Source organism: Natator depressus, chromosome 2, assembly GCF_965152275.1.
Source record: "Natator depressus isolate rNatDep1 chromosome 2, rNatDep2.hap1, whole genome shotgun sequence".
Taxonomy (NCBI): Eukaryota; Metazoa; Chordata; order Testudines; family Cheloniidae; genus Natator; species Natator depressus.
In genome coordinates this window covers 7316410-7332206 of record NC_134235.1, presented here as the reverse complement: position 1 = coordinate 7332206, position 15797 = coordinate 7316410, and the positions used below count along the sequence as shown (strand labels likewise).

At 42.5% G+C, this 15797-nt stretch overlaps 1 protein-coding gene and 1 non-coding gene across 11 annotated transcripts in view; both read right to left on the bottom strand.

Moving 5' to 3' along the window:
* Nucleotides 1-15797, bottom strand: part of TSNARE1 (t-SNARE domain containing 1) — a 695137-nt gene that overhangs the window by 387872 nt on the left and 291468 nt on the right. For all 10 annotated transcript variants that reach the window (XM_074943772.1, XM_074943770.1, XM_074943767.1 and 7 more), the window contains one exon: nt 14818-14887. In XM_074943772.1, the coding sequence (XP_074799873.1) occupies nt 14818-14887 (70 nt within the window). The remainder of the gene's footprint in view (nt 1-14817; nt 14888-15797) is intronic.
* Nucleotides 13449-13520, bottom strand: TRNAK-UUU (transfer RNA lysine (anticodon UUU)). The gene has a single exon. It is a non-coding gene; the product is annotated as a tRNA-Lys (tRNA).

Genomic DNA, 15797 nt, shown 5'->3' with positions numbered 1-15797 from the left:
CTCCCTCTCACATGTGGGTGTTTTTTGGCTTCCCCGTTCGATCTGCAGCAACAATTCTCATACCAAAGCTAAAGATCCCTGCAGCACCCAAAAATACTGTAGGGTTTGCTCATCAAGTGGGACTACTGAGTCCAGGGACATATAAGGGTTCAGCTTGGGAGTGCTGATTAACCTGGTCCTCTCAGATGCGCTGTGTGTGCTCGTCTGATTCTGGGGGCAGAAGAACCCAGCCCTGGGGAATGTAGGTCCGGCAGGATAGCTCCATTGAACACAAGTGACACAAGCAGTACATTGACAGAATTAAAGGAACCCCCCAGAAGAGTAATCCTAATAAATGAGCATACACCAAAGTAAGGGGCACATCTGGTAACAGTATTTAGAAACATTTTCACAAATATCATGTATTTTGCTACAACTGAACTACAGTCGTTGCTGATGAATGAGTACATCTTTTTGGTTCTTCCACTGTATTTCTACCCACTAACCATTAAGAAGTATGTACATACACACACACAGAGTGAGAGACAAATACATGAAAATACATGACAAATACAGTCCATCTTTTGGCTTCTCCCATAGTTTCACCTTCAGAACATGTCTGACAATCTTGATTAGGCCGCAGACACTAAGAGCACCCATTTAATCAAGGAACCTGCAGTCCTGAAATGCATCGTCTCCTCAGTGCATAGAGCTAACATATGAAATCAGCACACACATTACTAAACCCTTTCAAGCACAGAGATCACAGTTGTTTGTTCGATAGGAGCTTGGATGTTTCTCTGTGACAATCTGTCCCGCTGTACCCAGTCAACAGCACGGTGCCTAGAGATGTCCTGAATCATTTCAAAGGATGCCCCCTGCTTTGGGAGAAGTGCCCAGCAACCCTTTGTCTGGCTCACGTGGAGGCCCAGAACATCATTATTGTCATGACCCAGCAAGTCATCCTGAGAGTAAGAGCAACAAATTATGCAGACTAGTTTCCCACTGAGTGGACCGATCCTCTTGCAACTCCATTTGGCAAACATTTTTGTTATTCACACAAACCCCACGCAAGTCAAGTCACAGGCCTAGTAATCATTCAGTACAGTCACTTCCAAGTTTTCTGCTCTCATATTTTCTTCTCTCTTTTCCTCTTGTTTCCTCCCCGTAAGTAGAAAACCTTTATGGCAAGTGTAATGCTAAAGGCAGCACTATACTGGCAAAACAGATGCTCTTTTTTAATTGCCCATCTCCCAGGCATAATTGGTTGAGGTAAGACAGATATAAAACAGATAAGAGTAGGGAAAAGGGAACCTTTCCCAGCTTATGTGGGAAAAGAATCCCCACCTAGATTTGGAAATAAATTTAATTATTTTTCTAGATACAGTTACATTCACTTTTCTAATGATCCAATTCATATGTTTTGGCCCATAATCTAGTTAAAAATAGGTAACCTTTACCCCTGTTATCCTGCTCCTTTGTTTTTGGCAGCTTGTTAGTTGCTCGGTCACTCAGGCATAGCTAAGGAGGAAAATGTGACATTCGAAGAGCTGCTGATGCCACGTTAGAAAACTTGGAAAAAACATCTCTATTTGGAAATTATCTTGTCACTACATGATCTATTTTCTGGGTATTTCCCCACCTTCTCCTGTCCTATTACTTAGGGCCATTTGCATGTAAACAGGACCTTTGTTACACAGGAGTTCATCTGCTCCTTGTTTGGTCTAGTTCATCATAATCAGGCAAGGATTAAAGACTGATCCAAGGAGTACAACTCCAGTCCCTGGGCTGGGTGGGCACTTAGGTCAAGAGAGAAGCCAAACCAAAGGCCAGGGTCCACAAGCAGAAAGATGGGAAAGAGAGAGAGAGGGGAAGAAGGGACCTGGTTAGGATGGAGGCTGCTGGGTTTGGACTGAAGGTCCATCTGGGCAAGTACCTGTAAGACAGCAGAAAGATACATACATCTTTGGAACGGCACAAACTCTGGTGGTTTCAGGCCCTGGTTAGCCTGAGGCTTGGACTATGCTACAAAGTTACAGTCAACTTCTTACATGATACATGGCTGTTCCTTGTGTTACTGTATGTAAAATAAAAGGCTGAGAGAGCTCTATAGCTGGCATGGCCTTGTCAGCTAGGAAGGTGTGTGTGGGGGGGTGGGAATCACACTTCCTAGGCAACATAGCTATTCCAGCAAAACCACCAGTATAGTCACAGCTATGCCGACCGAAAAGTGGTTCTGTCGACGTAGTTAAGGCTGTTTGGGAGGAAGTGTAGCTACGCTGGCAGAAAAAATCCTTCTGCCAGTTTTTGCTGCATCTACACTAGGGGGCCTCTGCTGGCTTAACTATACCGGCCAAGGGTCTAGTGTAGACAAGCGCTTCATCAGCCACTGTTCAGAATCATCTTCACAGCAGCCAATTATGACGTGACATAGAAAACTATGTATTCTGTTAGAGAATAATCAGTGGGCATAGGTGAACTTCTAAGACCCAAATAGCCTGAAATGATAGATATTAGAGATGTAGGAGAACTTATTAAAATTACAGAGTCCACCTTCTCCTAGCCAGTGCAGGAGTATTCTCTATAGCAGGGGTGTGCAAACTACTGCCTACGGGCCGCATCCGGCCCGTCAGAACTTTTAATCCGGTCCTCGAGCTTCCATCGGGGAGTGGGGTTGGGGGCTTGCTCCGCTCCAGCCAGGAAGAGTGGGGTCGAGGGCTTTCTGCATGGCTCCCAGAAGCAGTGGCATGTCCCCCCTTCAGCTCCTACATGTAGGGACAGCCAGGGAGCTCTGCACGTTGCCCCTGCCCCAAGCACCGCCCTCCCCCCCCCCAGCTCCCACTGGCCAGGAACCGTGGCCAATGGGAGCCGCAGGTGCGGCGCCGGCAGATGGGACAGCACGCAGAGCAGCTTGGCCACGTGCCATCTGAAGCCTGCACCCATGACCCCCTCCCGGCGCCCCAACCCCGTGTCCCAGCTCTGACCCCTCCCTACCTTCTGATTGCCAAATGGAGAGCCAAATGCAAAGATAAAGAAAATTTGGTTTCACACAAATGTTTTAAGTTTTGTGAAGAAAAAGAATCTTATTTCTGTAAAATTGAATTCATTAATTCATACCTTTATAAACAGATAAAAATGGAGTGAAACTTCACAAGCGGCTAGATGAAGGGACTGGGATCTAGGATTCCTGGGTTTATTATCAGATTTGTGAATAATTCACTAAGTAACCAAGGATAATTTATTTAACCTCCCTGTGCCTCAATTTACTCATCTGTAAAATGGAGATAATATTAGCATCTGTACTTTCCTCACTGGGGATTTAATTAATGTTCACCTGCATAGCATTTTCAGATCCTTCAATGGATAAGGGCAAAATGTTATTCACATTCCACAAGATTATTACCAAAAATGAATTGAGAAAAATACCCATTAAAAATTTCAGTGTCCTTTTTAAACCTCTAACTGAGATTTATAATTGAAATGCAAACTGACCTTTACATACTGTACAGTATGGCTAAAATGTTGCTAAAATATATTATTCTAGTGGGGACAGCAAGTGAACTCACTACTCTCTGTATTGCAATTATCTTATCTTCTTTGATTTATAGTCTTCAAATAATGCAGCACGTCTGGGTTTTCTCTCTGCATTCTAGCTGCACATCATCGAAGAGGGTTTTAGGGGACTATCATCTCTACGATCTAAATCTCTTGTCAGCCTGCTACTGTGACTATCCATTGGGCAAAGAATTGACTTGTTTAGGTCCACTCCCTTCCCAAGTTGTCTCATTAACCAGTATTAATCCATGTTCAACTCCATTTGCCACCTATTCGCTCAGATGCTTAAGCGTTCCAAATCTTTCCTTAGCTTATTGAAGAAAGCGACTGTCATTGTTGTCTATGCCCTCTGATGCTGTTTTATTGATTACCTTGATATTCTGTACCATGGTCAGAAACATTTACAGCATGGCACATGTGATGAAATACACCAGGCATCAGACACTCAACACCTGTATTATTTGACAATTATACTGAAATGAGCAATTGCACTCAGAGTTACTATCTTCTAACAGGAGGCACTCACAGAGTATCAGCAGCATTAACCTCTGTCTTATCTTCATGACTCCAGCCACAGCTGTTATTCTTCATACTTTTCGATCCACTTCAACATCATTCTTCCCCACTGTGATTCACGTGATCTGAGAGAGAGGGGCACAGTCTAGTGGCCTGAGTACATGTCAGAGGCTCAGGAACTATTGAGTTCTACTCCATGGTTTGGAAGTGACTTGCTATTTTACATTGAGGAAAATATAATATCACTGTGCTTCAGATTAGAGGCACTGCCAACCCCGAGTAATCAAAAATCATGCATCCGGCCTCCCAAAAATCATTGGGCTCTATTTATTTGCCTTGTGGCTTTTGAGCCTTTAGGTTACACTGTGGTCCAGCTTTTCATAGAATCATAGAATATCAGGGTTGGAAGGGACCTCAGGAGGTCATCTAGTCCAACCCCCTGCTCAAAGCAGGACCAATCCCCAATCAAATCATCCCAGCCAGGGCTTTGTCAAGCCTGACCTTAAAAACTTCCAAGGAAGGAGATTCTACCACCTCCCTAGGTAACGCATTCCAGTGTTTCACCACCCTCCTACTGAAAAAGTTTTTCCTAATATCCAACCTAAACCTCCCTAACTGCAACTTGAGACCATTACTCCTTGTCCTGTCCTCTTCTACCACTGAGAATAGTCTAGAACCATCCTCTCTGGAACCACCTCTCAGGTAATTGAAAGCAGCTATCAAATCCCCCCTCATTCTTCTCTTCCGTAGACTAAACATTCCCAGTTCCCTCAGCCTCTCCTCATAAGTCATGTGTTCCAGACCCCTAATCATTTTTGTTGCCCTTCGCTGGACTCTCTCAAATTTGTCCACATCCTTCTTGTAGTGTGGGGCCCAAAACTGGACACAGTACTCCAGATGAGGCCTCACCAATGTCGAATAGAGGGGAACGATCACGTCCCTCGATCTGCTCTCTATTCCCCTACTTATACATCCCAAAATGCCATTGGCCTTCTTGGCAACAAGGGCACACTGCTGACTCATATCCAGCTTCTCGTCCACTGTAACCCCTAGGTCCTTTTCCGCAGAACTGCTGCCTAGCCATTCGGTCCCTAGTCTGTAGCGGTGCATTGGGTTCTTCCGTCCTAACTGCAGGACCCTGCACTTATCCTTATTGAACCTCATCAGGTTTCTTTTGGCCCAATCCTCCAATTTGTCTAGGTCCCTCTGTATCCTATCCCTGCCCTCCAGCGTATCTACCACTCCTCCCAGTTTAGTATCATCCGCAAATTTGCTGAGAGTGCAATCCACACCATCCTCCAGATCATTTATGAAAATATTGAACAAAACCGGCCCCAGGACCGACCCCTGGGGCACTCCACTTGACACCGGCTGCCAACTAGACATGGAGCCATTGATGACTACCCGTTGAGCCCGACAATCTAGCCAACTTTCTACCCACCTTATAGTGCATTCATCCAGCCCATACTTCTTTAACTTGCTGACAAGAATACTGTGGAAGACCGTGTCAAAAGCTTTGCTAAAGTCAAGAAACAATACATCCACTGCTTTCCCTTCAGCCACAGAATCAGTAATCTCATCATAGAAGGCGATTAGATTAGTCAGGCATGACCTACCCTTGGTGAATCCATGCTGACTGTTCCTGATCACTTTCCTCTCGTGTAAGTGCTTCAGGATTGATTCCTTGAGGACCTGCTCCATGATTTTTCCGGGGACTGAGGTGAGGCTGACTGGCCTGTAGTTGCCAGGATCCTCCTTCTTCCCTTTTTTAAAGATTGGCACTACATTAGCCTTTTTCCAGTCATCTGGGACTTCCCCCGTTCGCCACGAGTTTTCAAAGATAATGGCCAATGGCTCTGCAATCACATCTGCCAATTCCTTTAGCACTCTCGGATGCAACTCGTCCGGCCCCATGGACTTTTGCACGTCCAGCTTTTCTAAATAGCCCCTAACCACCTCTTTCTCCACAGAGGGCTGGCCATCTACTCCCCATGTTGTGATGCCCAGCGCAGCAGTCTGGGAGCTGACCTTGTTCGTGAAGACAGAGGCAAAAAAAGCATTGAGTACATTAGCTTTTTCCACATCCTCTGTCACTAGGTTGCCTCCCTCATTCAGTAAGGGGCCCACACTTTCCTTGGCTTTCTTCTTGTTGCCAACATACCTGAAGAAACCCTTCTTGTTACTCTTGACATCTCTTGCTAGCTGCAGCTCCAGGTGCGATTTGGCCCTCCTGATTTCATTCCTACATGCCCGAGCAATATTTTTATACTCATCCCTGGTCATATGTCCAAACTTCCACTTCTTGTAAGCTTCTTTTTTATGTTTAAGATCCGCTAGGATTTCACCGTTAAGCCAAGCTGGTCGCCTGCCATATTTACTATTCTTTCGACTCATCGGGATGGTTTGTCCCTGTAACCTCAACAGGGATTCCTTGAAATACAGCCAGCTCTCCTGGACTCCTTTCCCCTTCATGTTAGTCCCCCAGGGGATCCTACCCATCCGTTCCCTGAGGGAGTCGAAGTCTGCTTTCCTGAAGTCCAGGGTCCGTATCCTGGTGCGAACCTTTCTTCCCTGCGTCAAGATCCTGAACTCGACCAACTCATGGTCACTGCCTCCCAGATTCCCATCCACTTTTGCTTCCCCCACTAATTCTTCCCAGTTTGTGAGCAGCAGATCAAGAAAAGCTCCCCCCCTAGTTGGCTCCTCTAGCACTTGCACCAGGAAATTGTCCCCTATGCTTTCCAAAAACTTCCTGGATTGTCTATGCACCGCTGTATTGCTCTCCCAGCAGATATCAGGAAAATTAAAGTCACCCATGAGAACCAGGGCATGCGATCTAGTAGCTTCTGCGAGTTGCCGGAAGAAAGCCTCCACAACCACAAAAGTTTAGAAACTTAGTAGTTTTTTTTTTTAATCCAATAGTTTCAATGGTTAGTAAATTTAGCAAAAAAAAAAAAAAAGTGAACACCAGCGCAGAAAAAGGGTATAGCAATGTAATACTCTGTTGGACATACCTAATTCTATTGTGGTTTGAGTTGCCTCAAAATAATATATGCACATTTATCTGCATATATTAACAAGTAACAAGGTTAACCAAGAGTAGGTACCGACCTAAGGGATGAATAAATCCCTAAGGGATGAATAAATCTGTAGAATAAATCCATTAAGCAACTTGCCAAATCCCAAAGTCGTGACATCAGTAAACAGCTGGCTAACAGACAAGTAAATGCAGTCATTCTAAAAAGGTGTCTGGAGTTCTCTCCTTCTGTCTTCTTATTTTTTTGTCCAGCATTACTCAGATGTATTCTCAAATGATTTTTCTAGTTTAGTTTTATGTTACTCACATGATGTTTCCTCCAGTTCTCCTAGGAGACTCCTCCATGGTTTAAACGACCTCTCTTCAGCCTTGACTAAGTTTTGTTTTGCTTAAAATCAACCCATTATTCTGCAGGTATAACCTACACCTTCCTTCCCAAATAATGTGTTACGGTCCTTTAGCTAGATAATGGCTCTCACCATGGAGAGTTTTAAAAGTGGAACATGTATGGACTCCTCTATTACACAAAGGACTAACTTGTAGGAACCACAGTATTACCACCAAGCTAGACTGATTTCTTCACCAAAGAACCATACAGCACACCATCCCACTATCGTACAAAGTAGACCTTAAAAAAAAAAACCCCCGCTAGCCTAATTATATCAGCATATGTTCCGGAGAACGTTAATTGCTTCCATAGACATGCTGCAAAAATGCCACAGTCCAACAATCAACGTCACAGGATCAGAAGAAATGCCAGGCTAGTTGAAGGGCAGAAGCTCCTGGCTTTAGCGTCGACGTAAATCTTGGGAAATAAATGAGACCTCACATAGAGCTAATGTAAGTATTTCACTAAACATTAGCATGTTTGGATTAACATGTCAGCCCCTTAAGGACTTGACTGCAAAGGGAATGCCTGGCCCTGACAGCAACATATACTGTGTGTGTGTGTATACATGAAATATTAAGTAATCATCTGCCCACAAGCTCCTTTCCATTCTATCGCTGAACTGCACTGTGCAATGTGCAACCACGGGGACTACCATTTACAAGGACCCGAGACATTTCTTTAAAGAGTTTTTGACCTAGGGATGTTTACAAAAATGTGCCTTAGAATCCAAAGGCTAGTCACTCCAGTTAGCATCTCATAATGCAGCATTTCCAAGCTTTATGCCTGTGGACGTTCTAAATCAGACTACAAAGCTATTGCTCATTGCTGGCAATGCTAATAGATGGTGAAAGTCAGTTTGCTCTCTTTCTGTACAGGAGCGGGAGGGAGAAGTGATTAAAAGTTTTCAAGCCATTTTTCAAAGTGTCGCTGAACTCTTTAACCTACTGAAATATTGTTTCATGATACCAAGTTATCACTATGTAAGAAATGAAGCAAAACAACAAAAATATCATTTTGTTCATGGAAGCAAAAGAGAAGACATGAATATTATTGAAAAGGTGAGATCAGAATGGGCACTAAATAAATTAAACAGTCTGAAGAAATAAATAAATAATAAAATTATAACAATCAATCTACATTGTACATTTCACTAAAAGATTTCAAAGTACTTTTACAAAGGTGGGCAAGTATTATCTCTATTTTACACAGAGAAGTTAAGGCTATCATTTCTAAACTTCAAATAAGTAGCTTGGCTTTTAGCTATGCTGGGAACCTGCAAATTCTACTGAAGCTAGGAACATGTATGTTTTAATTTTAGGAAACACAATTGGAAGAAAACTGGCCCAAGTTCACACAGCATGTCAGTGGCTGAAATAGGAACAAGATCCAGTTCTCCCAATCCCCAGTCCAGTGTTCTAACTACAGACTCTCAGCTGGGACTCATCTTTAATTCAGCCACACAGCTCCTCCCCAGCTAATTAATCCTAAATTGGGCCTGGCACAGCTTCCAGGTGCAAACAGGAGCACTAATTGTTCTCCGGCTTCAATTAACCCTTTCACTGCCAGTGGGGGGTAAACATCCCATCACAGTCTCCCTGGCAGGCTGATTTTTTTAAAAAATGGCAGCTGTTTGAATCCACCTGGGGACTGGAATATTAAGAGATGTCTCAGAGAAGCAGATTAATGGCCAGATGACAGATGTCTCAAAGGTGTGTGATAAACTTATTTATCTGAAGTTTATCACATGCTTCTGCAATTTATCATATAGATGTCACATTTCTGGTGTTTTAGGATTCTAAAGGATAAGAGATGTCACATAAATATAAGACATAATTATTAATGAGGCCAGGGTATTACAGTTAAATGTAAATGGTGCAGTCTGGTAACCCTATTTTACTGTCAAACCAATAAGATTTTTCATGTCAGAAATTGATGGCAGTAGTGATAAATAAAGGACAGATAAAGTTAATCCAGCTGCTTTGAGTTGAACAGAGAAGGTATTACTTTGAAGGGTTTAACATATTAATGGAATCAAAATGACACTTCAAAATATTTATGGAAATCTTTTTTTAAAGCTTATACAAGAAGAAAAACAAACCCCTATAAAATATTATTAAAATCCTACCAGCAATTAACCAGGCTGACACTTAAAAGCTTCTGTCTGATTTACTTAAAAATCTTCTTTCAGTAAATTATTACTCTAAAATACCTTTCTACTCTTCACTTTCTAAAAAAGGGAATTTGAATTTCTTAGGAATAAAAAATATTTTAATGGAGGATATTTTAAAGCCCAAACCTCCAAGTTATAAAATGTAAAGTTAATATAAAGAATAGTCAGGCTATAAGACATGTTTTCTAATCCTTTAATCAATCTTGTGGCTCTTTTCTGAACCTTCTCCAATTTATCAACATCCATCTTGAATTGTGGACACCAGAACTGGACTCAGTACTCCAGCAGCAGTTGCACCAGTTCCAAGTAGAGAGGTGAAATAACCTCTAATTCTACTCCAGATTGAGTGGCACCAAGAATTTTCAGTTAGACACCCTTTTTTCCCCCTGAATATTTAATAAACAAAACAGGAGGGGCATGGGCTTGAGTTGAATGTGGTGATACAGATTTCTGGTAGTGCGTCAAGTGTTTCTCATTGTGCAGGTAGGCCTCAAACTGGGAGTAAGATGTTTCTTTTTCTGCGAGCACTGTATGGTTCTTTTTCAGTGGAGAGAGTATCCCACATTTGGGTAACCTTCTCCACAAAATACATTGGCAGTTCTTCACAGCATGTGATACTGCCTTTTGGGGGTAGTGAGAAGGCAAACCAAATTGATGAAGTAATTAGCCTCCCTGAAAAGTTCTGCGGGTTACTTAGCGATTTCAATAACCAATGAGATATATGATGTTTTTCTTTCAATCATGGCTGTTGAATAACAGCGTGGTGAGCCATAAATGTCTTTTGGCACAGTATGCACCCCAAGGGAGAACAGGTGCTTAGCAGGGATACAGCATGGCTGAAAGCAGAGTACCACAAGCAATCCAAAAGCTCTGCTTTCCCCTTCACTTGGGAAAAGAACCATTGCCCTTGTCTCATGCCAGAGCTGTTCAGATTAAATTCATTATTCTCAAAGTATTTTGGACTTTATTTTCAGCACAGTACTTACATCAGGGCCATTGCACAAATCTTAACAAAAGCATTGTGCTTATCTACCTTCAAAAAACCCTACATTAAAAGAACTCTAAGATTGCAAAGTGAAGCACCCAAAAGTTAGGAAATGCTGGGATTAAAGTTGCCTGTGCAACCTTAATTCAGCCCTCTTGTGCATATGCATCATGACAGTCTAATTACATGATCACATACCATTTTTTTTTTTTACCAGACACCTGGCCTCATTCAATGCACAGAATAGGCAGTATTCCTTTGATGGATAACTATTGAATATTCCATTTGATGCTCCTCATTCAATGTGTGGTCCCTGTGCATTATTTATTGAACCACAACCAAACTCAGTGCTTGAATACAGAATTATTACTTTCCTCATGAGCTTTTCACTGATCCTGTCATGGTAGTTTACAAACATTATTCAATATATCTTCACAACACCACTGTGAGAACAGGTGGTATTACTGTGCCCATTTTACAGATGAGGAACAGAGACGAAGGCCCAGAAAAATCACCCATCTAATGTTGGGCAACCAGAAAATGAGGAACACCCAATTCACAGCCAGCTGTGAACATTTTGGTTTAAGTGCCTGGTCCAACCTCACACAGAAACTGTATGGCAGAGGCAGAAATAGATTTCAGTTCTTCAGGGCAGCATTCAACTCCCTTAACCATGAGACTATCCTTTCTCTCCCTGCATCCTCTGGATCATTCACGACACACCTTCCAACTATTGCAACAAATGAGGCAGAGGTCCTACCAACAGCCGCCCTCTTCACTACACAACCCTGATTTATACCCAGAGCACGTCCATCTTGTGCATTGAATGAGGCAAGGGCTCCTGTGGAAGAAACAACATGTGATCAAGCAATTAAAGACTGTATCATCATAATGCATATGCAAAAGGGGACCAAATTAAGGATACAAAAGCATCCTTGAGTATGGCCTTTTGAGTGCTTGATGATGCAACCTTAACATTCTTTTAACATAGGAAAGTACATCCCAAAACTAAGTTTTTTAAAGCTTAAAAAGTTTTAAAGCTTCAAAATTGGGGGTGGGGGACACCACCAAATATTTAACTTTGTGGAACCATATTGTCCCCCACATGGATCATCAGCAGGGTTGGGATCTTTAAATCCACAGCACAGTCCTCTAACCCTTGAGTTCATAAAACAACTGATAGCATTAGAAGGCTATCATCTTTTATGTAGACCTGCCACTAGAGGGGGATGGAGGAATACACATTGCCAGGACCACTGAATTATGTGCACTCCAGCCCTGGACACCGGTGATCCTTTGTGACAGAATGAATATGTCTGTAAATAAAATAATATTTAATAGCCAAAGAGCTTGAGGGAGTGTGATTCAGATTTAGAAAAAACTCCATCAAACCAGGTGAAACTACCCTACTCAATGAACAAGTGAACAAACCATTTTACTTCTGAGGCAGGCTAGGCTTTGAAATACAACCTCAGGGGTGTGTTGTTAATCTTTCAAAAGGCAGCTATTAAAGGTCTTTGTATCCCCAGTGGGCCATCTCTTAGGCCTGGACTAGACAAACCCAGAGAGAAAGCAGCAATCCCCTTACCTTACCCCACTTCATTGTACATGTAGGTAATTCAGAAAAATTGTTTGCAGAGTGGAGGTGGTTGGTCTTGAGTAAGATGGGAAGCCTGGCTGGACACAAAGCTGCGGCAGGGTGTGGTGAGATCTCTGAATGCATGAAAGACAGCTGAGATTCACTTTCTCTCAGAACAGGATGGGGTTGGAACTGCAGTCAGACACAGATTGCTCTTTGGAATACTTAAGGACTGTGTTTTCCCTCGGTAACTTTCAGTGAATGTCTGGCCTGGTTTAGCTTATGCAAACTATAAATCTAGGTATGTTATGCAAGGCATTTTTAACTCCATTTTTTTGTTTTAAAATAATCTTGTTCTTACTAAACAATCTGCTGTTGTGTGTGGAGAAGGTTCACCGTGAAATCCTCAAAAGAGGGGTTCCAGATGGCAAAGAGGTCCTGGAACTTAAACCCCAACACTCAGACAATCAGACAGGGGCAAAGGCCTCCATTCCTAGTGAAGCGTGTTGCGAACAGCTGTGGCAGACAAACAAGTGGGCTGATGCCAACCGGACCGAGGAAGTGACAAGAGTTGGCAGTGACTGTGCTGGCTCTAGAGACCTATCTTGCAGGGTCTTTCATCACACACAAATACAATGGAACCTATTTATTGTGAAGCCCCCCTCTTCCCCCCCCCCACACCAATTTCACTCTAATCAGAGAGATGTAGACACAAAATACGAAATCAGAATGTGTGGCACTTTTATTATCTAAATAAAATTCTACTCAAATGCTGTCTTCACGGTAACACGAAACGTCATAAACTTAACCAAATGTTCACTCATTGCTCCCTGAACATTTTCTGGGTTAGAGGATACTCAAGGAGAAATGTGTGACAGCCTCAGAACAAGGGGGGTTGGGTGCTGAGCAGGGGGAAAGAGATTAAACTGGAACTGTTTGCTGCAGAGGTAGCACGCACAGCTCAGAGGTCTCTTCTGAACAATTAACAAGGAGCAGCACCGGAGGAGCAGCGGACTATACCACATTTCTCAGGTAAAACGCTGCCTGCCATGAATAATACACTAGGTGGCGCTATGTCAGAATGGCAACTACAGTGCTGAACTGTTCAGTGCATCCAGGAGGCAAGGGAGCTATGCCTAATACAGCCTAGTGCATGAGCGACATCTAGAAAGTAACATGAAGGAGGATGTGCCTTTTGAAGTTCTTGGGAGATTCCACAGGAGGAAGGACTCTCTGTGCCTGACCAGGGACTTGAACCCTAGACCCTCAGATTAAAAGTCTGATGCTCTACCAACTGAGCTAGCCATCTAGAAAGTACACACCTGCCAGGTGGCTAAATGAATCATAGAATCATAGAATAACAGAGTTGGAAGGAAACTCTGGAGGCCATCTAGTCCAACCCCCTGCCCAGAGCAGGACCAATCCCAACTAAATCATCCCAGCCAGGGCTTTGTCAAGCCTGACCTTAAAAACTTCTAAGGAAGGGGATTCCACCACCTCCCTAGGTAACGCATTCCAGTGCTTCACCACCCTCCTAGTGAAAAAGTTTTTCCTAATATCCAACCTAAATCTCCCCCACTGCAACTTGAGACCATTACTCCTTGTCCTGTCATCTGCTACAAATGGAATAGTTACATTCAGGTAAACACACCTGTTCTGTGCTGGATGTTTCAGACACACCTAGACGTTCTGTGTGGATGAAACATCAACAAAAAGCAGCAGCCCGGTGGTGAACAATCAGCAAGGCCACTGAAGGCTTGAAAAATTACTTCTGTCCCATCCTCCTGTTCCAGAGGGTGTTGGCTACACTGTAGGATCTTGGCAGGGTAAAGTGGGGAGAAAGAAGCTGGGAATCTTGGGTTCCATCTTTAAAAGGAGAAAATATAACAGGGAATAAGAGCATAGGTGCTGAGTTTTTCTTTTTCCGAGGAGTGCTCCAGCCCTGGATTCTGCCATGAGATATACGTCCCATGAGTTACTTTCATAAAAAAGAGGATAGATTTTGTTCTGTTGGCCATTATAAAAGAGGCATTTTAATAGGAAATTGCACCACACTTAGAAAAGCTATTTTAGTGTGTATACAATGAAAATGTGTGTGTGTTAGTGTTAGAGAGACACAGAGAGACTACCCAAATCTGCTAGAAGTGAGATGTAACATACTATTTTGTACCATTTTATGTGTGCTGACCCATGTCAGTTTTGACACGATAATAAGCTGTTTTTAGCTATAAATTTATGTCTTCCCATTATCCCCTCTTCTCTCCTCCTCGCTTGACTGTTCTTGGCAAGAAAAACCTACTTCAGCTTCCAATTCTGGCCATCATATTCACATTACAAAAATAATTAACCAGTCGTTTTCCTTTATCCACTCACCATCCTTCTCAAACCGGCACAAGGGAAGTTTTATAAAATCAATACACTTCCTATCAACATTAATCATAAATGTGAAGTATCAAAAAGGAGTTGTGCAAAAAGTTGTCCAGCTTTATAAGGGGTGTGTGGGGGGGAACATCATAAGAACATAAGAAAATAGAAAAGAGAAAATAGATGGGAATAATATGGAACGAGAGAGACAGAGATCCACAGCAATCCAAACTAGACTCACAGTCCATCTCGCAGCTCTTGTGTATCATTCGATGTCCCAAGGGATCTAAGGGTTCTTTCCAAGGAAGTCACTGTCAACACAAAAAGAAAGAAAAGAGAAAGAAATGACACCACATTTCAGACAAAAGTATTTATATTTTTAAATGGGGTTTCTTTCAAACCCTTTCGCTAATAACTAACATATGGATAAATAAAAACACAGAACACAGCAAGAGCTGAAGGTCCAACAATACTAACTCCAGAAGAGGAAATTAATAATGTGGAATAATCCTTTTGCATCTTGAGGGTGTATTATACATATTTGTTATTTGTGTAGACCATAACTGTACAAAGAGATTTACAACAATTCAGATAAACCAAAGAAAATCTCTGCCCCATAGACCTTACAATCAAACAACACAAGCCCAAGAGTGCCCTTTGGTCATTTTCTGTGGTACATTTTCTAAAAAGATTCAGAGGAGGTACAGAAGAATGCTTGGTTTAAATTAATGATCTAAGGATAAGGAGTGGCATGAAAGGAGAAAAATATGTAATAGAGGAAGAAGACGACGGAACAGTCTAGTATAAATGAATTAAAAGGAAGAAGGAGGCCATGCAAGAGATAAAGCTGGAACAGAGTTCGGGAGCATAGGGAAACCAAGGCTAATCTAAATTTTATGGGGATAATGAAGAGCCAGTGGAGACAGTCAAGCAAAGAGATATGGTGAGAGAGTAGCAGGAAAGGAAAATGACCTTTAAGGTAACCTTAAATGAGCTCTACTCCACACTCCAGAAGAACAAGGTCACTGTCAATATGTCCCGTGACCCCCTCAAGTTCACTGTCAATATGTCCCGTGGGAAAATTAGGCCATGTCTCCCAAATACGGCATTCGGTTCAACTCCAAGCATGTCTGACCACATGATCTACCCCAACTGTACAGCCTGAAAGACTGTTGGTTTCCAAGTAAATGTACTTTTCATCCTGAATTCTATATGCAGATT